The 24,629-nt window shown below is 42.2% G+C and overlaps 2 protein-coding genes across 8 annotated transcripts in view; one reads left to right on the top strand and one right to left on the bottom strand.

Moving 5' to 3' along the window:
* myo6a (myosin VIa) overlaps nt 1-18,763 on the top strand; it is a 117,804-nt gene extending 99,041 nt beyond the window's left edge. For 3 of the 7 annotated variants that reach the window (XM_051408998.1, XM_051408997.1, XM_051408996.1), the window contains 5 exons: nt 3,128-3,231; nt 6,333-6,464; nt 9,498-9,524; nt 14,119-14,337; nt 16,663-18,763. In XM_051408998.1, the coding sequence (XP_051264958.1) occupies nt 3,128-3,231; nt 6,333-6,464; nt 9,498-9,524; nt 14,119-14,337; nt 16,663-16,862 (682 nt within the window). In that variant the 3' untranslated portion in view covers nt 16,863-18,763. Of the gene's footprint in view, nt 1-94; nt 134-3,127; nt 3,232-6,332; nt 6,465-9,497; nt 9,525-13,014; nt 13,623-14,118; nt 14,338-16,662 lie in introns of those variants that run through there. The other 4 variants (XM_051408994.1, XM_051408995.1, XM_051409000.1 and 1 more) reach the window with 4 other exon arrangements.
* Nucleotides 18,764-20,161: 1,398 nt separating this feature from the next.
* LOC127368328 (interphotoreceptor matrix proteoglycan 1-like) overlaps nt 20,162-24,629 on the bottom strand; it is a 44,988-nt gene continuing 40,520 nt past the window's right edge. The window contains exons 16-17 of the mRNA XM_051408986.1: nt 22,207-22,289; nt 20,162-20,544 (exon numbers count right to left, since the gene is read on the bottom strand). Coding sequence (XP_051264946.1) covers nt 22,250-22,289 — 40 coding nt within the window. The 3' untranslated portion in view covers nt 20,162-20,544; nt 22,207-22,249. The remainder of the gene's footprint in view (nt 20,545-22,206; nt 22,290-24,629) is intronic.

The following is a 24,629-nucleotide window of genomic DNA, read 5'->3' as shown; positions in this document are numbered from 1 at the left end:
GATCTCCTGAGTGTTTCTGTGCAGTCAGTGTTTTGTGAACAACCATCCAGCAGTTTACTAATGTGTTCAAACTGGGACCGTCATGCTTTTTTAGGGAGGAAATGGCGAAGGAAATGACTGAACTACTGGCTCGGTGGGTAGAAACCGGTCGCAAAGCGTGAAAATCTCTTCACAATCAATCGCTTCTATTTTCTCTAAATTGACCAAATTCTTCAATTAAAACAAGAATATGTGATTCAGAAATCCTCCTGAAGAGTCCGGTTGATTTTATTGACTGTCGATGATCAAAATCTAATTCAAGAACTTGATTTAATGGTTAATTCCTTCAGTAACAGTTACCCACTGTAGGTTACTGATTCTGGTCCAGTGAGTCCTGTCAGTCGACCTGCAGCCACTGACCTCTGCAGGCTGCTGTATCTAACTCCGCTCTCACAGTGCAGGTTGTTTCAGCTGCTGCTGCATCTGAACCCCGAACAAGAGCTGGTTTAAGTTCGGCTCCGGCTTGTTTTATGGTTTTAAAGCTGCAATCTGAAACTTTAATGAACTCCGAAAGCAACAAAAATGATTCAGTGAAAATATAATCAACTTATCAGGTAATATGATATTAATGATATTAATTTTAATGATTATAATCTCTATATTTTCTCAGAGACCTGTTAAATGCTAACTCAGGTTCTGTGGCTCATTCGGGTCCCGTTCCCCGGCAGTATTCCCCGCTGGGTCCCTCTGCTGCTGTGCTAGCAGTGTTTAAACTCCCCCTGTCCTTCCAGCTCCCAGTCCAGGTACAGACAGCTAGTAGGCTACAGTTAGCATAAGCAGCAGTGCAGCGGTCAGAGACTTCCTGTGTTCTCTTTTTGAGGGACGTCCTCACTGCAATCAGAAACACAACGTTCGGACTGAACTCGGGTTAAAATCTTCTGATAACTTTCTGACTTATTGCCCATTTTTAGTGTCACAGCACGCTGACACTGTATAATAACGACACATTCATTTAAAGGAACTTTAAAGTGAGCAAACGTCGTCTAACTGCCGCTGTCACTGTTTCCTGTGTGGAGGTTTCCCAGTGCAACCATCGTCTTTCATTGGACCGTTGGTGTTTAAAGGCCAACTGATTATATGTAAACATATATGAAACTAACAGCATCAGAACAGCTGACAGGAAGTTACAACCCAGTACACTGAATTCTGGATGTTTTTTGGACTATAAATGAGTTTTTTAGTGCAGTTGGAAATTAAAGAAAAGCTTAAAGGTTCATTTTCCCGCCTACTCCTGGGAAATAAAGTAAAAATCTTCATCTGTGAGAACAGAAATGACCTTTAACCACGTTGTGAGCAGGTAAATCAGCCACAGTTAAACAATGACTTCTCATCGGATTAACTCGTATTTCCCACGTGCGTTTCTCTCGCCGTTAGCGCGGCTGTGAATGAGTGATGTCGGCTGAAGCGATGCCAGTCTCTCTTCAGATCGTCTGTCTAATGCTAATTGGCTCCGGCCGCCCTCTCGCCACGCCACAAACAAACACACAGCAGCAGAAAGTCGGAGCAGAAGGTGACTGCGGCCGCTTAGCTTTGCTGCCAAAGCCGCCGTGTGCTTCTGGGAACACGGTTACAGCCGCCCGGGTCCGAGGCCAGCTTTCGCTAATCACCAAGCGCCCAATAGGATTAGAGAAAGCAGCAGGGTCCCGCCTCCAACTTCCCCTAGTGTTCTAAAAAGGGCAAATCCCGGTCACGGATTAATCAGGTCTGTCAGCGGCGCCACGAGAAGCGAGCCCACAGCTGGAGAGGAGCTGTACTCTGTGTAATGCTCATACAGCGAGCTGCCACTCCACGCTGCCGTAGCAAAGCTGCTTTTTGACTTCCTGGCGACAGAGACAGCATGCATTTTAATGATGTCATCCTCTATATCTTTCTCTTTCCTTCTAACAACAATGCTGCTACTGTGACACCCTGTTTGTCCGTCACCTCAACAACAGACAGAGCATCGAACCTGTGATTCTTCTGTTAGTCTGTTGCTGTGGTGACGTTCAGGTGGGCGGAGTTTACTGTGAAAGATGATTCAGGTAGTTTCTGAGCTACTTTTTACACGTAAATGATTTTAGCCGCATAAAAGTGAAGCTACAATATCTACAAATCCCTGCAGTTCCTCTAATGGCCAGTAGAGGCTCCATAAGGCCTCATATTAAAAGCCTTTTGGTCTGCAGAGCTAATTTCCCCGTTAATAACAACTCACCTGTTTTAATGATATTAGGGATTAAAGTTATAAATAATTTGTTTTCAGTAACCAGGCTTCCAAATTTAAATTATATAATTATTATAGTCTGTTGGTTTTAAAGGATAATTCTATATATTTTTTTGTCTTATGTTTCTGTAAGAAGTTAATCCTAATATCCCTAAAGACAAACTGGTTCAAAAATATTCTCTAATTTTTGCTTTAAACATTATTCCAATTAAACATTATAAAGAAATATTTTGGGTTTAGTGATGTAGTTATGGCCATGTTATCATATTATTGTTGCCAAGGTAATTTATGACGTCATTTTAAAGCAGCAGCATTAAATAAAGTCAGTCTAATGGGACAAGAAACAAGCAGTCAGACAGTTGGAAACAAACCTCCAGGTCATACAAACAGTGATCAGATCTGTCACTTGTTAATCACAGTTCCTGTTTCCTCCTGCTGCAGTTCAACCTCCAAATAAAGTGGTTTAAATTATCTGGATGAACTGTCCGATCAACTGACTGCTTCTGTTTGTTTGTTCATTACAGCTGCCCAGACCTTAGAAAAAAACTTGATAAGAACAATATTATCACAAATTATGGCAGAATTTACGAAAATAGGACCTTTAAATTAGCTTTTTTAACGCTAGCCCACCCAGACAGGGTCTAAATATCTGTTCTGGGGACGATAAAACATTAGCGTTCTTTAACTACCTCAAGTCTCATTCAGAGTAAACTCCACCAATCTACTTCCACAGTCTATTACTTACAAATCCTCTCTGACCCAAGTTCAGACTGAATAACCTCTGATCTGCACACATACGTCCCCTGCTGCCGGTATCCCACAGTTCACTGCTGTCGCTCTTTGTTGCTGACTTCCTGCGCCCTTCTCTTGTCTTGTTTCCCCCATCAGAGGTCCACAGGTCCAGGCCTCCAAGGCTGCCGCCGGGGCCAAGAAGTACGAGCTGAGCAAGTGGAAGTACGCCGAGCTGCGGGACGCCATCAATACCTCATGTGGTGAGTGTGGCGGTTCAGTTTGTCACAACGACATACGTGTCATCAACATGGTGACACTCAGTGGTATATTCCCCAGTGGGCTGCTGGAAGTTGTCCCAAAGCAGACCAGAATGGGTATAAACACTGTAAAACCTCTGAGGAGATCCGTCAGAGAATCTGAAGATCATAGAGTTGTTCTGTTGCTCAGTTCGTGTTTACACTGTGGTCCACATGGAGAGAACCATACTGCTGGAGAGATTAACATTAACTTTTTTATGGGGATGTTCATGGTCCCCAGAGGATGACTTCAAGTTATTTTGCAGATATCCTGATCGTTGTTCTCAGACCACCACCAAAACAAATATTTAAACCCATGAGAAAGTATCTGAAACCAAGAAGCACACTTCTGTTCAATTTGTCGGAAGTGTTCATGGTCACCAGAGGATGAATCTTTTGGCCAACATTTGCACTTGAATATAAAATCTCGTAAATTTGAGCACATTCCTGCTCCCCAGAGGATGAACTGGCTCAATTTGAATGACCCAGTGACCTTTCCACCAATGCTTCAGTCCATGACATGGTATCTTAAAAAACTAATGACCAACCGAACTTCTTCAAGATTATTCTTGATCTTCAGAGGATGAATTCAGAGGTTTTTGTTGCCTTTCTGTAGCACCACCATGACACCAAACGTCTCACGTGTACCCTCCTGCACATTCCTGCTCCCCAGAGGACACTTTCCTGTAGCGCCACCCTCAGGTGAAAGTGTCCTATAAACTAACAGGCAGAAGGCCACAGAGCTCTGTAGAGGATGAACAGGTTTTGACAGGTTCTGGCTCTGGGAATAAGTTAATGGTCAGTAGTTTAGCCTCATCTCCACCGAACGGGCAGCTTTGACAGAAACTGCTGCTCACTTTCCACATCACTTTTATTTTTGGTAAACTGTGGCTCATTTTATGACCACTTCTCTCATGTGGGTGAACATGAGAGAGAGAGTGAACTGCTGGTCGAGCAGAACATCTCTTCTAACAAAACCTATCGAGATGATACCACAGTTGTACCCCTCGTATTGCTTTGTCAAACAAAATATGACAATACCGGATGATGAACATGTTAGACTGCTGCAAACTACTCAACCTCCACACGCTGACATTTAAATGGTAGATGACAATCTTCTCTAGAGCTGTTTGAAGGTGCTACAGTTTTGTATCATTATATCACCACATTGATTTTGTTATGACGGAAATACCTGAGAAGATATGTGACCTCTGACTGAATTAAGCTGTTGGTGACATACTTTGCTTTTTACTTTACTTTAGTAGTATTTCTACTAGCAGCTATGGGGGTGGTTTAAATGTGTGACACAGCATGAATCAATACATTCTCACTACCAACCCGTCAAACACTGCTGCTCAGCCAATATAGGCTTTAGGTGCCCCTCTTGAAGCACAGTTAATGTCAAAAGGTTTGGTTAGGAAAAGGTTGTAAGTCACGTCCGTTACTTTGCATATTGAGTTTCTTCATTGAACAAAGAGCAAAGAACGACACTGAAGGCCTCTGTCGAAGGAGATGTTCTCGCTCTTCTACCGACTGACTTTGTTGATCCAATCGATTGACGTTCGCCTGTGATGGACGGCGATAGATGGTTCATCAGATCACCTGATTAGTGTGTTTTTGAAAGAAACAATTTCCAAGGACGACCTCACGACTTTATAAATTATACAAGATATCTGTCAATTAACAAACAAATCCATGTAAAGTTACAGGACTTTTTTCACTGTTAATTGTCACTAATCTGACATAATTTTATGGGTTAGGGTTAGTTAGTACTGTATTAACAGTATTAAAGTTGAATTAACATTTGAATCTATTAAACAGTAAATATTTTGCGTCATTTTATGATTATTTACTGAAAATAGTAATCATGAAAAACTTTGTATATTTTTTTTACAGTGCAGATGGTTCTCTGTAACAAACCGTGTGCTGTAATTCGACATAAAGGAGGTAAAAGGTCAGAACAGATATTCCTGCTGATAATGATTCAATAATGGAGGAGAGTTAAAGAAGAGCGCCGAGGGGAGAATGTGTTGCACTCCCATGATATTGAGGTTAACCTGTCTGAATCCACGCAGCAGGAAGCGTGAAGGACGAGGCCGGCGCCGACACCCCGGTGGCGTCCCATAAATGAACGTTTAGGAGAACCGGAGCCTGCGGGCGGACACTCAGAAATGACTCAGTTTGGCGTTAACGGGCCGCTCGCCTCGCAGGCAGAGCCGGAGATTGAATACTGATGTGATCACGTCCGCCCGCTCATGATGATCTGCAGCGGTGGGAAAGCAGGGCGGTGAGGGGCTGTTGACACCTACCACAGTCTCGTTTAGTCTGCAGCGATTTCAGTAAATGGAAGTTGTTTTTTCTCTCAGCGTTTGTCTGGCTCCAAAGTATTTTTGTTCAGCTGACGTTGCCTGAGCACTTAGTGTGCATTAAGCGTCTCATCGCACTGTTAGCTGTCGATGATAAATTGAATGTTGTTAATTAATCTGAATCATCCTGATGAAATGTGTTATCTTAATGCTGCAGTCTGCGGGTTCACGCTCACACACTGTTCAGTGTTCACAGCGGAAAGGAACAAAAGTTAATATATCGGTCGATAATATTTAAAAGTATGTGGACAACCCTGCACATGTGCTCTCTGCCTCTGAAAGGAAATCTTATTACAGCATGTGAAGATATTTTAGAGCAGTGAATCCCAAACAGGAGTGCTTGTGGGTTTCAAACTGGGGTCCAGGGACCAACAGGGGTCCTTGAGTGTGTTTTATTACATTTTTTATCTTTTTTGTGGCAGCTGGGACAACAAGGGAAGAAAGAGGCCCTTTTGATTGATTGTGGGGGGGGCGTCCTTGACATTAAAATATTTTGAAATCCTCGTTCTAGGACAGGGGTGCATCTAGAGTGGGGCCTGAAATCTGATCAGTCAAAAAGTCTGAAAACCTTGAAGTTTTAATGGATAAAATATAGATGTTGAGAAATGGCTGAAAGACCCAACTGCTGCAGTTCCTGATGGTTGTAACATGACTGCAAACTATGGATGTTTTTAGTGATTTTCTGTCTGTCTCTTCCAGACATCGAGCTGCTGGCCGCCTGCAGAGAGGAGTTCCACCGCCGGCTCAAAGTTTACCACGCCTGGAAGTCAAAGAACAAGAAGAGAAACACGGACACGGAGCAGCGGGCGCCGAAATGTGTCACCGACTACGGTACGACAATACAGCTCGTTAAATAACTTGACAGCATATTTTAATTTGTTTGTTTTTCAGTGAGATGCTGTTTAAGCTTATTTACATTCTTACAGTTCAGATTGAGTCCTCTGCTGTTCATGTTGAGTTTAATTCTTCTGTCAGTAAACACTGAACTCTATTTGTTTCATTCATTGTATTTTTATTTTTCATGTCCACAATCCTGCTGGAAAATCCTGAAGACAAACTGACGAAACTCACAAATGTCGCTTGATGTAAATCTGTAATTACAGATGTTGTTTCATAATAATGTTCCTGGGAAAATCTGTCTGAACCAAAGTCTTAAATGTGGATAAAACCTACAATCTTAAAGCTGACGATAGTGATAGTAAGAACCTTACACATTGTTATTCTCTTAAAAAGTAAATAAACTCAAATAATCTCAGTTTTAGGCCTTAAAATGTCTTAAAACATCAATTAAAAGTGTTTTTGTCAGTTGATCATTCCGTAACAACTACAATAATTTCTTCACATTATTAGTATTTTTTAGTTTTGGATGTAAAACAGGTCTTAAATTGCATCATAAAGGTCTTAAAAAGGTCTTAAAAAGTCTTTAACCTGCAGCGGTTGTAGCCCGAGCGCCGCCCTTAAAGATTACTGCGGATGAACTCTATCCAATCCAACCCAATCCAACTTTATTTGTTAAGCACTTTAAAACAACCAAAGTTGACCAAAGTGCTGTACAGGAGAATAAATAAGACATCATAAATAAAAGACACAACAATAAAATGAAAAGACATAAAACATGAGTAAAAATAATAACCGCAATAAAAAGCAATCAAAAAGTAAAAATAACAAATACAAAAAATAAATCAAGTAAATAAAGTCGACATCTTACTAGGTGTCAAAGGCCACAGAGAAGAGATGGTTTTAAGACTGGTTTTAAAAACAGACAGAGAAGAGGCCTGTTTAATGTGCAGAGGCAGATCATTCCATAATTTAGGAGCAGACACAGCAAAGGCACGGCCCCCTCTGAGCTTCCGCTTAGTTTTAGGCACAATCAGGAGCAGCTGATCATCTGACCTGACGGGGCCGGACGGGTATATAGGGGTGTAGAAGCTCAGAGAGGTAGGGCGGGGCAAGACCATTCAGGGATTTAAAAGCAAATAAAAGAATTTTAAAATGGATCCTAAATTGATGCATCTATGGTGCATTCAGGGTCACCACCGGTCCGTCGTGTCCAGGTGACATTCAAACAACGAGGAACAAACTGACTCCGGCTCTCACCTCTCCACCGCCGTCGCCTCGTCTCCGTGTGCCACACGTTGAGTTGTCATGACGACAGAGAGCTCTCTATTGTGCGCTCGGCTCTGACTGCTGGTTGGTCCTCCGTCCTCTGCTTCCACATGAGAGCTCCACAGACAGCTCTTTGTTAGTGATCAGTGCGTCCTGGTCCTGTGTGTGAAGGGAGGTGAACGTATGGACCTTCTGTCACTGTCAACCTTCCCTCCGCACTTACTGTATTTACACTTTAATATGTTTGATATCTGTTTCAGTCCCTCCAGGATTTCACAGGCTTTCTTTGGATTGTTTAATTTAATGTCTGATTGATTTCACAGCAGTTTGTGAAGTTTTGAGGCAGATTTTATGCTTACTGTAAAAAAGTTGAGACCAGCTAAATATAAGAATCGTTGTGTTTTCGTTACCTTTGAATGAGACGTTTTTATCTACGGACTCTGACGGAGTTGTAGAACCTCATGTTTCTAAAGTAGACGGCGGCGAAACTCTTAAGTTTTGAAAAGTTATTAAGAAACTTCTAAAGATTTATTTCAAGAATTAAAAGCAGTTTCACTTAAAATTTTGTGAAGACAGTTGCTTTAAAACAGTATTCAATTTTGTTTTTACAATGGAAGAAGTGAAAATTGCAGAAATAGTTGCAATTTTGTTTTGTATTCATTAAAAATCTTAAAATCTGTGGTATAGTAGTTTGGTGACGTATGGCTCAATGTTTTGCTGTGATTGGTTGAATTCATGTTAACGGCTGCGATCACAACTTCCTGGAGGGACTGATTTTTCATTGATTACACAAAGTCTCTTCAGTCATCAGAGCCGTGATAGTCACCTCCATCACTGAGGAAACTTTGTGCATCTATTTTAATTGGTTGTCAGTAAAATATATTCCAAAACTTAAAAAGACAGTAGCCTCCTAAATAAGGTCCATTATGTGGGATTTAACTGCATCTAGTTGTCTAGTAGTTGCTGCCTGTTCTGAGCATGCAGGAGAAACTACGTTGGCCACAAAACACGCAAAAAAACTCCCCGATCTACAGTCGGTGTTTGGTTTGTCCATCCTGGGCTACTGTAGAAACATTGCAGACCCCGCCAGAAGAGAATCTGCTGACAAAACAGTTACAACAGTTCTTATCAACCCTGACTACCACTAGGGGTCGCAAAAGCTTCTCAGGGGGTCGCGAGGCCTTCTTGATTTTAAACAGTGTAAGAAAACTCCACAGTCGTTCTATATCTCTGCATTTCATTCATTCTGTGAAGAAAACTACATGAAATTATTATTTTCAGATTATTATTTAAGAACAGGCTCGTTCTGTATTAGAAACCGATCAAATAACTAATAATGAGAAGAGATCAATATTCACAGGAAATAATCTTGAATCTCAATTCATCCAAATCTCTGGTTTTACACAAACTTCCTGCAGTTACTGAGTTCACTGTTTACAGTTTATCAGCTGTTCTCTACTGTTGTTATTATGGAATATAATATGAAATATACATACAATACAGTTTACTGATAGAAAATGGCTCCTTTAAGAAACTTTTCATTCTTTCTCTTTACTTTTTCATCATTTTGTCACCTCGTCTGAACACATCTCACTAACAACCATCAGAATAATGATGGTGAACATTATTAGGGCCGGTAGCCGCCATGTTAAGGTCACTTATCATCACATACGTCAGCTGTCTGTACACATCCACTGTTTCACTGTTGCATCACTTCCTGCTGTGTACGTCCATGTAACCTGGCATGTTTACTTTCAGATCATGCGCCTCCTGTGAAAAAAGCATGTAAGTGGTCCTCCAGTGTGTAACGCTACTAACCGCAGAGCTGAGCTGCCCCCCCCCCTTTATTATTAACCCCCCTCCCCAACAACATGGTAGAGGTCTGCTCTTAACTGGGATCACTGGTGGCCTGGTGGGTTTGTGCTGCTCGGTTTCCCCTTTCGGCTGAGGAGGACGAGGGTGGTGGATGGGTTTCCATGGCAACTATCTATTGAGACGTGTGTGTGCGTGCGTGCGTGTGTGCGTGCGTGCGGAAGAGATTATTTGAACGATTTTGAGGCACGAAGCCGCCGTTTCGTCTTTACGACCGGTGCAACTGATGCCAGCTCTCGCCCATTTGCGAGACGCCTCACAGACAGCTGTAAGGGGGTTTGATGGAGAGCCGAGGTAATTCCTCCGAGGCTGCTTGTTATTGATACTCCCACACGGAGAAATTCTCATGGAAAGGGGGAGAGGAAAAGAGAAAGATAGACGCCTTTCAGGGCAGTTTGCCTGGGTTGTGTTTGGCGGCAGATGATAGCATCACGTTTGCGGGAGTGTGACAGGAGGAAAAGGCCACCGCGCCCACTGATTGGGAGAGGAATGTTGTAAAAGGTGTCGTCGCTCAAGCAGCGAGCAGACGCTTCACTCCATTCACTCCTGGTTTAATGAAGAATTCAGATACGTAACAGCCTATTCAGCTATATGATGCATCCAGTACAAGAATCAGACCTGTGCCGACTACCAATCTGTCTGTATGTCTGCTGCTGTTAAACACTTATTAAATGCTCGCTGGAGCGTGACTGATGTGGGTTTATCTGAAGGCTAAAGCTGTTAGTCGACTGAATCTGGTGTTTATGTTTAAATTTGATCCTTTTCTCGCCAAGACACACGTTTCATCTGCAACTCTATCGTCATCTGAGCCTCGAACTCTCCATTAAAACCTGACTAACAAAATTCTTTAAAGGGTCAGTTCATCCAATCAAAAACTCTCTCATTCACTCACTTTAAAGCACCAAAATTCACCATAAATTAAAGCTGCAAGCAGCGATGACTGGGCCCTTACAGTAAGCCTTATATGGCTTACTTCCTGTTTCCAGTAGGTGGCACTGTGACTAAATATTGGCATTTCGATGTCTTCAGGGCGGGACTGCAGATTGGATAAAGTACACTGAAGTTATGGCAACCTCCTGTTTCATGGTGCGATTTTGAAAATCAAATTCCTGGCCCATCGCATGTACACTGCATGTACAGTGAGGCCCGACAAAGCTGAAATTATTTCTCTAAAATGATTCGTGTAGCTCAGAAATCGAGGTAATATACAGCCTAACTTTACAACAGTTAATGCCCAGTTTAAGGTGTTACGCCTCCTCTCTGGACTCTACTGGAGGGATGACCACCGTCTGATGATGGTTGTTAGAGAGTGTTCAGTTGGGTTGAGATCCCTCTTCATCTTCATCCTCATCAAACCATTCAGTGACCCTCTATGGATTGTCAATCTGGAAGATGCCACTTCCATCAGGATAGAAATGTTTCATCACAGGATAAAGTTAATCACTCAGAACAGCTTTGTACTGCTCTGCAGTGAGTGAGCGTAGCAAAGCCACTGGATGCATTCAGGCCTCTCTCGTCGAGAATCTGGTGACTCATCTTACCACTTTCTTCCACCTCTCTCTCTGAACTCTCTAACATGCATTCCTCTTTGTAATGAGGGGTTAAGGCTCTGCAGCCGTGCTACAATAGCCCCTCTGCGTAGCTGTTGAAGGACTGTTACCGACAGTCTGATCACGTCCTGCATTGACATTCTGTCACCTGAGTGCTGTCGACCACAATTTCCAACTCTACTTTCTGATGTTTTTCCCAGAGGAGATTTTGTTAGACAGCTCTCTCCACCGCCATCAAAATACTAAATGAGGCGGCGCCCCGGTAGCTCACCTGGTAAAACCGGTGCCCTGTGTGAGTCCTCACTGCAGCGGCCAAGGGTTCGAATCAGACTGTCATCCTCTCTGTCACTCCTGTCCTGTCAAATAAAGGGGAAATGCTCCAAAAATATATTAAAAATACTAAATGAGGGAATATATTTGATAAGGACTTATAAGGAGTTCGGTCTAGACCTGCTCCATTTGAAAAGTGTCCTGATATAACTTCTGTTATGAATTGGCCCTATACAAATAATATTGAATTGATCTTCCCTCCAGTAAAGTCCAGAGACTGTAGAGTCAATGTCATTGAAGCAGGTTCACTTTGAGATTGACAGCTGAGGCCTGTTTGCGATTGAGTCGGCCATTGGCATATAGACGGGACCTCGATACCGCGATGCCAACCCTGATCACTACTGCGCAGACTCTGGCTCTAAATGGCCATATCTGTTGTATTTAGTACAGTCAGAGGAAGTGACGTCCATCTTTTATATGTCCAGTTCAAACGTTTGCAGTGTGTCTGGAACATCTAGGACAAGTTGCAGTTGAGGCTTTCGGAGCGATATCTGGAAAATAAAAACCAAACTTCCACCAGTCGAACATGAGAATTTCTTTTGGATATTTGATTGAACTGACCTTTTAAACCCAGAGATACATTTGGGCTTTTAGTGAAAGGACCCATCCTCTAATTCATAGCTAAAAAATGATTTGATTCCTGGTTTTACAAACTGTTCATGAAGCTGACGCATCAAACAGGCCTCTATCTTCAAACTTGAGTTAAAATCACACATGTCCCTCCGGAGTAAACACTGCAGCGTTGGACAGGTGTTTCATGTCATGGCTGCTGTTTGAACTCGGTCAGCGTTTGGTTGCTGATCTTTATCTGCAGGAACAGGTCACAGATCCACCTCTCTTTCGTCAGCCTTGAAACCTGAATGCGGCTCTCGACCTGTCGATGAATCACTGAAGGAAAGTTTGCACTTTGTAGCAGAAAGCCAGGAAGTACATCAAACAGTAATCAACAACCTGAGAGTATCCTGCAGGGAGTTCGAGAGCCTCTCTGAAGAACATTTCTGCATTTCTGCTGCTTTTTTCCAAACAAAGAGAGTTGATTTCTTTGTCTGGGAAGTTTTGGGGATTTGTTTCTTTCATAAAGTTGTCGGATGAGGAGGTGAAGTGTTTGTTGGTGTTCTTCACTTTCTCGCCTTTTGGGAGGTGATGTGAGAGCGCCGTTTTGTCGGTGATGGTGAATCGATGTGTCGCCCAGGACCAGATGATTGTTTTCATGTTATCAGACGATGCAAAGATTCATTTTAACAAAGTGTTTCAATCTTGGAATCAGTTTTAAAGTAATCAGACAGCCACATTTCTCTTGTCAGCTCTGCTTTTTGAATAAAACAAGGAAACAACTGATTTTAAAACTCAACAAGCTGCAGCTCCAGTGTTCAGCTATAGAGAGGCTTCCTTAATCTCTGTAGATCCTTATTTTTTATGCTCCACTCTGTAGAAAGATTTAAATAATGTATGTTTTATGTTGCCCTCCATAAACGTCTGCCACGCTTCATGTCTCGCTGATTTCTCCCCTCCTCTAACTGCAGTGACTGCAGGGAACTGGTTTATTGTTCGAGGCTGATCTGAGAACAGCAGAGCGGGGCACAATGTTTACATGCAGTGAGTTAATGGATACCTGCGATAAAAATGGACCCACTGAACGTCAATATCAGACTGACTGAGATTTTTTGTTCCATGTTTGTTTTATCATTTTGCATGAGCCCTTTTCCAGTGCATCTGCCTGTGTATTAACAGCTCCAGAATTAATGCAAAATGACACTAAAGTCCCCACGAATTCAGAATTAATGTTTAAATGTTTTAAAAATCTGTCTGGTGCTGTACGTCTCCTATACTCCAGTATCTGTTGTTTAAGGTATTTCTAGGTATTCTTAATAGTATTTTCTATCTATGGTCTCACTGATTACTGCAGAAAAGACCTACTTTCTAACTTTATTCAGTGATTTTGGTGAAACTGGATCAGATTTTATGGAGAAAATATTTCCTGGTTTTCTCTCTGACGTCCTCCAGCTGCTCAGCTTCAACTCTCTGTGATTCACAGAGCTTATAGCAGGTGAAACAAAAGAGAAAGGTCCTACAGGGATGTTTACACAATGTCCTGGAGGGACTTATATAATATAATTATTAATAATAATAATAATAATAATAATATCAATTCCAGCTCCACTTAAAGTAGAAATAAAAAAACAAAAGTTAAATTTATTTTGTCTGAACATATTGTGGAGGAGATCCTCCCCATGTGGACAGACAGAAATCAGTTCTGGTCCAGGTCCATCAAATTAAAATGTTTTAAAGTAGAAAACTTAGGATCCAGAAGTCATCTTACATCACTGAAATGCAGCACGCCACGTTGCAGGCCTTCATTTTGTACTTTTATTTACATTTAATTTCCCTATGAAGAGAAATTCTCCTGCCTTGAGCTGGTAAAGAGAATATTTTGCTCAGTGGCACTTCAGCAGGGATGAAGCTCTTCCATAAGTTAATACACGAGTTGATAAACAGGAAGTCCATTTGACCATTGTTCCCATTAACTGACCCCAGGCTGCATGTAAACATGGCCGCTGCCTTGTGACTGGTTGCTGTCATCTGTGGACGACGTCTAACTTGTTTTTTTACTTCCGATCAATCGGCAGCCCAGCAGAACCCGGCCCCGCCCATACCGGCCCGTCAGTATGAGGTCGCCATGAATCGGCAGCAGCGCTACTTCCGCATCCCGTTCATCCGGCCGAGTGACCAGTACAAAGACCCCCAGAACAAGAAGAAGGGCTGGTGGTACGCTCACTTCGACGGGCCCTGGATCGCCAGGCAGATGGAGCTGCATCCCGATAAACACCCCATCTTGCTGGTGGCAGGTCAGTACGGGGAGGAGGAAGAGGAGGAAGAGGAGGAGGAGGAAGAGGGAGAGAATTGAGTTGGCGAGGAGGGAAAGGTGGAGGCAGCTGGAAATAATCCATTACTTTGGTTTTAACAAACAAAACTGGATTTTAATCGTGGTAAATGTTGGAAGGGAGTAATAAGTAAAGCAATAATATTACTTTTGAAATAATAATAAATTACACTTTTTGAGTAACTAGCCTCTAAATCTCACTAATTAACACGTTGAAAATCTGAACCAAGTAAAAGAGTTAAATATACATTTGATGGCTGTGTACGTGATATTATGCTAACAGGTCTCAAACAACAAAAGTCAGCAGTTAATGATCGATAAAGAAATCTGCAACGTTTATCTTTTCAATGTTTCAGTTTTCTATCAAAGAATTTGAGGATTATGTCCTTTCTGTGCGCAGCATGTTTTATTAAAGGGAAACTCAAAGTGTTTTAGATTCAAATATAAAATCTATAAATCGGACCTGGGGGACCGCAGGGAGGAAGAAGAGGATAGAAGAAGAGTGGGGGGGGTTAAAGACAGAGTGTGACTCTTCATTGATCAGCTTTAATAAACAATCAGAGATTTGACTTTGTGACAGAGCAGCAGATTCTTCATCATCATCATCATCAGCTGTGATCATAAAGCAGTCAGGGTCGGTCATATGAGTCCGATATGAGTCATCGAGCAGTTCGACTCTCATCAGAAGGTGATTGTGACTAATGTGCTGACTCATGTTACATCACTTTATATACATAGAGTTTCTGAGACATGTTTTATTTTCTGTACAGAGCTCTGCTCCGTTTTACAACCTCCTATAAAACCATAAATAATAATAATTCATCACGAGTTTGGACTGAAACCACTGAAGTTGTTGCATCGCTCCCTGGAAATAAAAGTCAAAAGTGAATTTCTGATTTATTCTTTTATTAGTGAAAAGAACGAAAACAAGAAATGTTCCTTTAACCTCGAAGTCTGAGCAGCAGCGAGATACAAACATGTATTTAAAGTCAAATGAAAGGTCAGACCAGTCAGATACTTCATATAATATCTAGTGAACTATATGAGCAGCAGGGAGCGACGTGCTGCAGTTGGACTCTGTTGTTTTAATCTGTACAGACACACAAAGGTAAAAATTACATTCTATGGCTTTTGGAAGCTGCACACAGTCGCTGTACTGGGACTTTATTTGCCAGTAAAGAGTGGAACCAGTAGATAAAAGTCAGCTTTGTGGGTGTACTTTTGAATGAAGCTAAGCTAATCGCGTCCCGACACCAACAGGTGACCCTCACCTGCCTCTCGGGGCTCGGCTCAGAACAGAATGAATGAAAACAGCTGCTCAGATGTCGACAGCGTTTGTGCAACAGCAAGCTGTAAAATCACAGATTGGAGCAAATGACGAGTGGAAGCAGTGAAATGAAGTTGTTTACCCATCTGTTCGAACTCCTACCGCAGAGTTCTGAGAGGATTACAGTCCACTTCGGGCTGAGCGATGTTGGAGAGTTCTGGGTTTATGAGACCACGTCGCAGTGTGATTTAAAAACCGGGTGGTCGTCGATCAACAGAAAGCTCATATTGTAGTGAAATTGTTGGTATTTTGGGGCAGCAGCGCTCGCAGACAGCAGCAGTATGTGGCTGAGTAACTGCCTCATATACGGCTGCTAACACGCTGCTGGAACCTGTTATTGGCTCTGCAGCTGCAGATGGAGTCCGTTATACTGACTGAATGTAAATGTTCAGAGAGGGAAATATACAGTCTGCTGGATTCAGTTGTTCCTGTTCCTACAGTTTTTATTCAGGATACAGAAACAGCAAACTCACCTGTTTCAAGCTTTAACTTACCTGAGACTCAGTATATTAAGACAATAAAACTTTACTTGTGTCATTCAGTCATCTTCCTATTATACTGGTTGTCTGAAAGAGGTGAAATATTTCAACATACTGTACATTAACATATAAGTTAATGTCCTAAATGTGAGTAAATTATATTTCTTTGCTACATTAAGAGTTTGAATAAGTAAAGTTTAGCATGTTAACATCAGTAAAATATTTTAATATTTAATTTTAAGCTACTTAATTTGTTAACTTTTGCATTTTAGCATGAGTGTACTATATTACTGACATGCTAAATTCTGACTTTGCATATTAAGACAATAAAACAGTTTTTATTTTTGTAATATTGTCATTTTCCTGTTGTATTCCTCACAATAGGGCTAGTAAATAAATGTTTTTGCGGCTCTGGGGAGGTTTTTCAGTCCGTAAGGGAAATATCGGCACATCAATCAATAATAAACCTGTTTTCGTCTCTCAGGGAAGGACGATATGGAGATGTGCGAGCTGAGTCTGGAGGAGACGGGCCTGTCGAGGAAAAGGGGCGCCGAGATCCTCCCACGGCAGTTCGAGGAGATCTGGGAGCGCTGCGGCGGGGTCCAGTACCTCCGCAGCGCCATCGAGAGCCGGCAGGCGCGACCCACTTACGCCACGGCCATGCTGCAGAGCATGTTCAAGTGACGGAGCCCGGGGGGGGGGGGTTGGGCGGGGCTCCTCGCTGCAAACAAAGGGACAAACGCACCAGCTACCTGACGGATGGCGTGTGAGCGCACCACACCGGGTTCTGACTGACGGCGAACAGCGACTTTTCTGTCCTTTTGTTTTTCTTGTTTTCGTTGCGGGAAGTTTTGCAGTGAACCCTATGCAGAAGAATCATACTAAATTATCACATCCGGTTGTTGTCTAACTACGAGGCCTTAATACGACTTTAACAGGGTTTAATCGCCACAAGTTTCTTTCCTTTCAAAGCTGCCTCCCCAAACAAGAAATTCCCGTTGTAATTATGCATTCCTGATTAAGTCTCACCGGTGTGTCGCTTCCATCTTAACAGCTAGCTGGTGATCCCTCTCCCACTTTAAACCTGCTGTTTACATCGTCTTCACGTGGTTCTTACAGGCGAAACACTTGCACAAGGAGTTCACGGTGAGGCGGAGCTGCACGTTCCTCGTTAATTAAGTCAAATATTTGCTAATACTTTTTTCTTTTTATTTTACCTTTCATCTTTCTGACCGAATGTAACCTGAGACCTCGTTGATTTGTTTGAGTAGTGATTTCCCTCTTTCTTCCTCTCATCCTGTGTGATTAATGTGTAATGAGTCCGAAATGAGACCAAATGGCGCTCCGGGCGGGAAGCCGGAGCGGCGATTCGGCGCCGTGATTTATCAAGCTAAAAGCAGAAAATGTGAAATAATTATGCAAAAGCTGAGATGCAACTCCTCCTGTGCTGTTTGAGAGCAGATCAGCGCTCGTTCGCACCATCTGCATCCGATCTTTTTACATGAGGAAACATAATTTGCCAACACAGTGATTCCCAAGGTAGTTTTTCATCGGCGTTATCAAAAATAAATCAGATCTGTCTGTGCACTGGTACTCGAACTGGAACATTCATACGACACTGAACATTTTCTACACATTAAGTACAGTATATGCATCCAACAGCGATGATCCAACTGGAATGTAAAAGTTTATTTTTGAGACTTTATACTTCAGCGGCTCGGGCATGTGAGGTTGTCAAGAGAAGCAATAAATCAAAAGCTAAAAGAAAGAAAAACACAGGCCTCTTCTGACGGGTACGTTACAGATATACAGACAATCTGCTGCGACGTTACACCTTTACTCTGCTCACCTGTTGCCAAGGTTGTTTGTTTTTTCTCTTCACAGCAAAAAGGTGACGTAGATCTGAAAGCATCTGTCTTGTTGCAAAGTAGCTGATCCCCCTTTTACAGACGGCATTAACACGCAGCAAAACAGGCTCGGAACCAACCAACCAACCAGAGACACTCTGAAGGTCTCACAGCAAGAAGAGTCTAAAATCCAATAATCAGAATTTTAGGTCTTAAAGGACCAGTGTAGGACAAACTACAGACGGTGGCCGTGAAACTCACAGTGGTTGCTGTCTCGATCCAGTGTTTGGTTTGTCAGTTCTGGGCTACTGTAGTAGCGTGTCTTCTTCTGGCAGAGTCCGCCATGTTTCTACACTAAATCCAACTCACTGGTCCTTTAAATGTTCAAAGATTTAAGCTGCATTTTATTTTAAATCCGGCTGTAAAGCAGAAATAAAGTCTGATACTTGCCGGCTGTAAACAACTTGTCTTCAGGTAGAAGCAGGTGAGTTTTCCCGCCTGTTTAGAAGCGTGTTAATACAGAGTATAAAAGGAGCCACATCCTGAGCTTTGCCCACGATTACGACCCTCAGCGTCGGTTGTTAACACCTTGAATTATTTCCTCCAATGTACAAGAAGTTTGTCCCGCCTTGGCTGCGATCTGTTTCTCTCACAATCATTCCTCGGGAAGCACTGCCTTTGTCATTTTTCTAACGCTGATCTCTAACAGAAGAATAAAAGCATTCCATGTTTCACTCACCTCTCGGCTCCTTCTTTCACTTCATCATCTGAAGAAATGAACAACTCTTATTCCACTGTTTGTATTTTCAACTATTCACAAAATTCATCAATTTACACTTTAAATGAGAAAAAAATCCAAATTACAGTTTGGTTGTTTTTCCCCAACAGCAGCGACAAACATCTGTTGACTCAAAAACTATTTACATGAACTGTACAGGAGAGAATCTAACGACTCACTAAACGTCCTGTTTGTATCTGAAAGGAGAAACAGAAGAAGAAAAAGCTACTTGTGAGCAGAATTCAGTTAAACTTGAACAACAGGTGAAAGTAATTCGGTACAGAAGTTCACAGACCCGATCCCACCGTCCCTCCGAAAGCCCCCAACCCTCACGGACAACATATCGTATTACCTCGCTGACACCAAAACGTTTTAATTTTTGCTTGCTTCACAGCCCCAAGGCACTTACCGCCTGACCTGAAGCTGATTTGCCCGTATTTGACATCACAACGCTATGAACTGTGGGTAATTCTGTGGGCAAAGTCTGCACTTGTATAAAGTTGCATTTTTCAGTCTTTTAAATACACTACTCACAAAAAGTTAGGGATATTCCACTTTCGGGTGAAATTTAATGAAAATGTAAAAAGTTGATGCTACAGTGATATTATATCATGAAAGTTCAAATTAAGATCACCTGGAAAGGTTATAGTGTATTTTATGTACATTCTGAAATTTCATCCGAAGGCCGAATATCCCTAACTTTTTGTGAGTAGTGTATATTTTGGGGCAGAGAATTGTAATGAATAAGCTACAGAACGAAGCTGACACAGAACCAAAATGTTAACATCAGTAAAATGTTTAGGAAAGCCTCAGAAGAATCTACAGCATGTTAATGTCCTAAATGTGAACCTGCTAACTTGTGATCATCAGTACCTCAGCTGTAATTTGTGCTAATTAGCAAACATTCACATGATAAACACTGAGATAGTTAGCATGCTGACATTAGCATTTAACCCACTCTTGAGCAGGAGATACTCTCACTTTTTAACGCAATCAGGGAGTTAAAAGCATTTATATCTCTGGTCTTAGTCTTGTTAACAGTTCAGTGTAGTCCCTAGGATCCTGATGTTGTAGGACGGAAACTCATCGTATGCTTTAGATCACCGGTTCCCAACCTGAGGTCTGGGAGCCCCTTTTATAAACATGAGGAGTGATTAAATATAATAAGAAAAAGTCAGAAAAGTTTTCTTCAGAAATACTGATTCTGTCAAGTTGGGACCTAAAAATACTTCAGATCAAACAGCTAAACATTAACCTGGAGAGCGTCAGCGGCCTCAAGTAGACCGCTGGATTTTAAGGAGTCACAAGAAAGATAAGGTTGGGAACGGCTGATCTAAGGCGCAGTGAATCAGCCTGATGTACTGCAGCTTATCCAGAGTGATCCTGAAACCCGGTTTATATGAGGGCTAAATGCTGGGAGAGGAGGGTCTTCGGTGTTGAGAGGTTCCTTTCTGTGTCCGTATGTCCACGAGGTGTATTTTCAACCTATTCACTACACAAACAGTCAGCAGAGTACAAAAACAGTCCCGGTCGGTCAGCATCGGCCCGATCGATCTGCAGAGTCGTCCGCTCGGCTCCTGTTCGTCAGCGGCTGACCGACAGATTTCAAAGTGAACGTCTGTTTCCCCTGAAGGCGGACTGTCCTTCCATAAGAAGCTCACCGCTCTGAAGAGTTTGTACCAGTTTGTCTCTTCAGCTCAGCACTGATGAGTTCCTGCTGCTGAGTCCAGTTTCATCGAGTCTGCAACAGGAACAGCCACATATTAAAGGAGGACGCCACCAGTTTTACATGGCAAAGTCAGGTTATTATTATCCAATATCACAGATTAATTACAGAGTTTGAAGGGGCACACACAGCGTGGCCTTCTTGATTTCTATGTGTATTAGAAAACTTCTCTAATAATCTAAATCTCTGTTTGGTTCATTTCTGTGAATAAAAGTAAATTGACAGAACAGTGAGAAGAAAATCCAATGGAAAGTGAGTTCATATGATGTTTTGGGGGGGGGGTTTATTGCCTTTATTATAGTGACAGCTGAAGACAGACAGGGAGGGAGGGAGGATGACACGCAGCAAAGGGCTGCAGGTCAGATTTGAACCCTGGGCCGCTGCAGCAAGGACTCAGCCTCGGCACGTGGGTCGCCAGCTCTACCCACTGAGCTATCCAGGCGCCTGACAACTTTCTGGATATGTGTAAACTTTGTTTTACAGGTCTGTTATTTCCTAAAAAGAACTTCTAAAACATGAATTAGTTCTATTAGTTATTATCAGACACAGAGTTCATTCACAGGTTTGAGATGCAGAATTCAGTTGTTTTTTTGTAATGTGACGATATTCATTTATTTATTATGTTTTTGTTTTACTACAGTCACTAATCAATAATCCGATGCTGCTCCTCTTTTCCTCAGCAAATCTAATCTGTGAACTCTCTCTCACACACAGACGGGTTCATATTTTTACAAGCAGCATCTCGTTTAAAATCCCGGTCTGAAGACCTGCTGTGCACCGACTAAATGATCTGCTGTTACACCAGCGTTTAACGCCAGCAGTTCATTGGGATTAATTCATCAGAAGGGAACCAATTTCCTATAATTACTGCCAAATTACAGGTTACCTTCCAGGAAGCTGTAAAATAAAGAGTAAGTAAGCTTCTTTCTCTTCAGCTGCAACAGAAACATTTCTGCCTTTTTAACTTAACAAGCTCCAAACCATTTCAGAAATATCAAATATGTCAGCAAACTCTGTTTCCCCGGTTACACCTGAGGTCCTTCCTAATAACAATCGTTACCATCCCATAATGCAATGGAAACGTTCACTGCTCCAGTAAATGGGACAAACCAAAGATACAACTTGTTAACGGGGGATATTTCTAGTTCCCTCCAATCAGAGAGCTAACGTTCTGCTACGATTATTACTAAACACAGTAAAGGTATCAGGGTTGTTCTCAGAGCGGTTCAGGGTTAAAGACCCCGTTCTTTAGTTTGTTTCAGGTGGACGAGCTGCTCCCACAGAGCATCGCTGTGTTGTTTGTGTTCGTGAGACGCTCCTGAACCTCCCTCGTGGCTCAGCTCGACCTTAAACGAGGATCACAGAGCCCCCCCCACCACCACCACCAGGAGCCTCCAGGGGATGTCCTGGTGCTCTTACAGTCCGTCCTTCTGGAGGTTTAACTACTCATTAAACATACAGCAGCTCTCAGCCAATCAGCCTGGCAGGAAGGATCTGTGTGATCACAGGAGGATAACGGCGCGCATGTTCAGGATTAAACCTAAAATCAATCAGTCCTCCACCGGGTTCAGCTCGTATTCTCACACTGAGGCTCTGCAGCAGTAACACACGATCACATGTGAGATTTAACCAGAACAACCTCGCTCCTGGCAAACCAACCCCTCCCCTCGCTTTTACCTTTGGTGGTATTCTCAGGTGGCGTCCAATCCGATGTGTGTTCCTAACTGGCGAGGGCCGGGAGGGAGAAGCTGTCTTTGTATCTGCAGGAGGAGAAAAATGAAGCAGGTGAGAATGAAAGTGCAGCTGCAGCAACTCAGAGAGGAGATCACATCCTGCAAATGTGTCCAAATACAGAAGAGCTGAGGAAGATCGTCCCAGCAGGTTCCTCCAGCATACATCCCTCAAAGACACTGATCAGCTCTGTTTCTGAAGTTCTTCTATTCCTATTATTTCTTGCTGGAAACAGATTTGTTCAGATTCATCCTTAAATAATGAAACAGTCTCTTCTGCCTCGGTAAAAGATGTTCAGCTCCTTCGAGGGCGAAGCTTCAGACACATTTAACACTTTTATTACATTTCTGGGGATGTTGTTTTGTAACAAGATGATAACAGATGACAGGATGTTAACCAACTCAGACTGTGAGCTAAACTGTTCCTCTGCAGCACAACGAACAATGTGTTTAATATCCAGGGTTCACAGTCATCATCGTACCAACAGCACAGGTACCAACAAACTAAATATACATCTAAAGGTTCAGTAAAACATTTCCAGGGCAATATAGATTATATCCAGGATATTTGGGGATTTTAACTAGTTTCCAGGTGTTACACTAGTCTCTCAATGTCCAGGTTTTAAGGTTTAACCCTGTTGTTTCAGCATCACTAGCACCAACCACACTGAAAGGTCCAGCGTATCGTAGGTTTCATTAGTGTCCAGAAGGGACAAACCAAACAACAACAATCTAATAACCCTGGAGATTACACCCCTCCACTACCTGGACAACAGTTCTCTGCTGTCCATCACTCAGACCAAACATTTACGGTTTCTGTCGAAGATCAACTGCTGCAGAGGGGAAGACATCACATCGTAGTTCACAGTATGACTGACGAGTTATCTCAGAGGAGTCTGACAGGAAGCACTGATTTCATTATTTATATATGTATAATACATTCTGGGCTGTGTGGGATCAAACAGGACAGCTTTGGATTTAAAGTGGAACCAGAATCTTAACTGTAGCTCAAATAATCCTCCTTAAACCTTAAATCCAGTTTCAGCGAACTGTGAGGGTTGTTTCAGTTTCAGCTGTTTTACAGATGTGCTGTATTTAGTGGAATACGTTCTTCCCTCCACCTGTGCAATGTTTCCTGTGCCACAGGCTGTAACACAACCCCAGAGCATTATAGATCCAGCCCATGTTTAACAGTTGGTGAAGAGTTCTTTTCATTAAATACTGCTCATTTTTTTCAAACATCCCTTTGTTGATTGTAGATAGACAGATACTTTATTTATTAGATTAGATCAGCTCTTGCTGCGTCTGTAGATGTTCTGTTGCAGACTTCTGATGTTGGGTTTTATGAGGACAATGTTTTCTTCTGCTGACTCTTCCATGAAGCTCTCACTGCACAGTGGAACTCCTGAGTCTGATAAATCTTCCTGCAGGTTTGTTGCATTCAGGTTTTCATTTGTCTTTCTGACAAGCACACGAGCAGTTCTCAGTTTTCTTGGTCTTTCAGATAGCAGAACTGTGAGGGGCTGATCACACAGAGACACATCGCTACACTAAACTTTTGCACACGCCACAATGATTTTATTTTTGTTCAATATATGACATAAATGTATTAATGCTTGCTGAAAATAGTGTTTTCTGATCCATACCCTAAAGAGGCATCTTTTTCATTTAAAATATCACCATAATATTTTAGTTTTAATAGTTATTTGTCAGGGTTGCCAAAACTTTTGCATACAACTTTAATCATACAAAGTTTTCATTAATATAAGACCACTTCACAAACTCGTAACTCTACGATCTGTAATACAGAAACACATCAGCAGCAAACAGAACGAGGATTAGCACCTTATAAAACCTGTTGGTCACACAAAAACATTCAGTCAGCCAGTAAACTGCCTTTAAAATACCCAGAACTAAATGTTTAAAACACACACGACAGACAACTTAGGAATCTGTTTGTTTCACAAACACCAACCTAGGCGTCAGTCCAACCACAACAACTCCTGGTAGGTAAGCCAGTGAGTGGCTGCAGGACAAAAACGTGACCCGGAGTACCAGGGGAACACGGAGAAAAAGGTGCAGGACAAAAGCTAAATAAACTGTGTTTTGGACTCAAAGAGGTTTTCCCTCAGTGTGTTTTCAGGGAATCTTTTAATTAACAAGCCTTTATCTCACAGCAAAATTACTTTGTTGCCTCTTCCATCGGCTCTATGTGTTGTCAAGCAGCCAAGTAAGATTAAAAGGAACGTGCAGCTCGGCAGTATTAACCTTCTGGGTTCTGCTCGGTGTTTTCTGCCTCTCTGTCCTGTTCTTGGCCGGTCTGGACTCAGGATTAGAAACAGGGTTCAGTGTTGATGACTGCTGGCAAAT

The sequence above is a fragment of the Dicentrarchus labrax genome, unplaced genomic scaffold, assembly GCF_905237075.1.
Source record: "Dicentrarchus labrax unplaced genomic scaffold, dlabrax2021, whole genome shotgun sequence".
NCBI classification, from domain to species: domain Eukaryota; kingdom Metazoa; phylum Chordata; class Actinopteri; family Moronidae; genus Dicentrarchus; species Dicentrarchus labrax.
The sequence above is the reverse complement of the archived record's forward strand: the minus strand, read 5'-3'. Positions and strand labels throughout refer to the sequence as shown.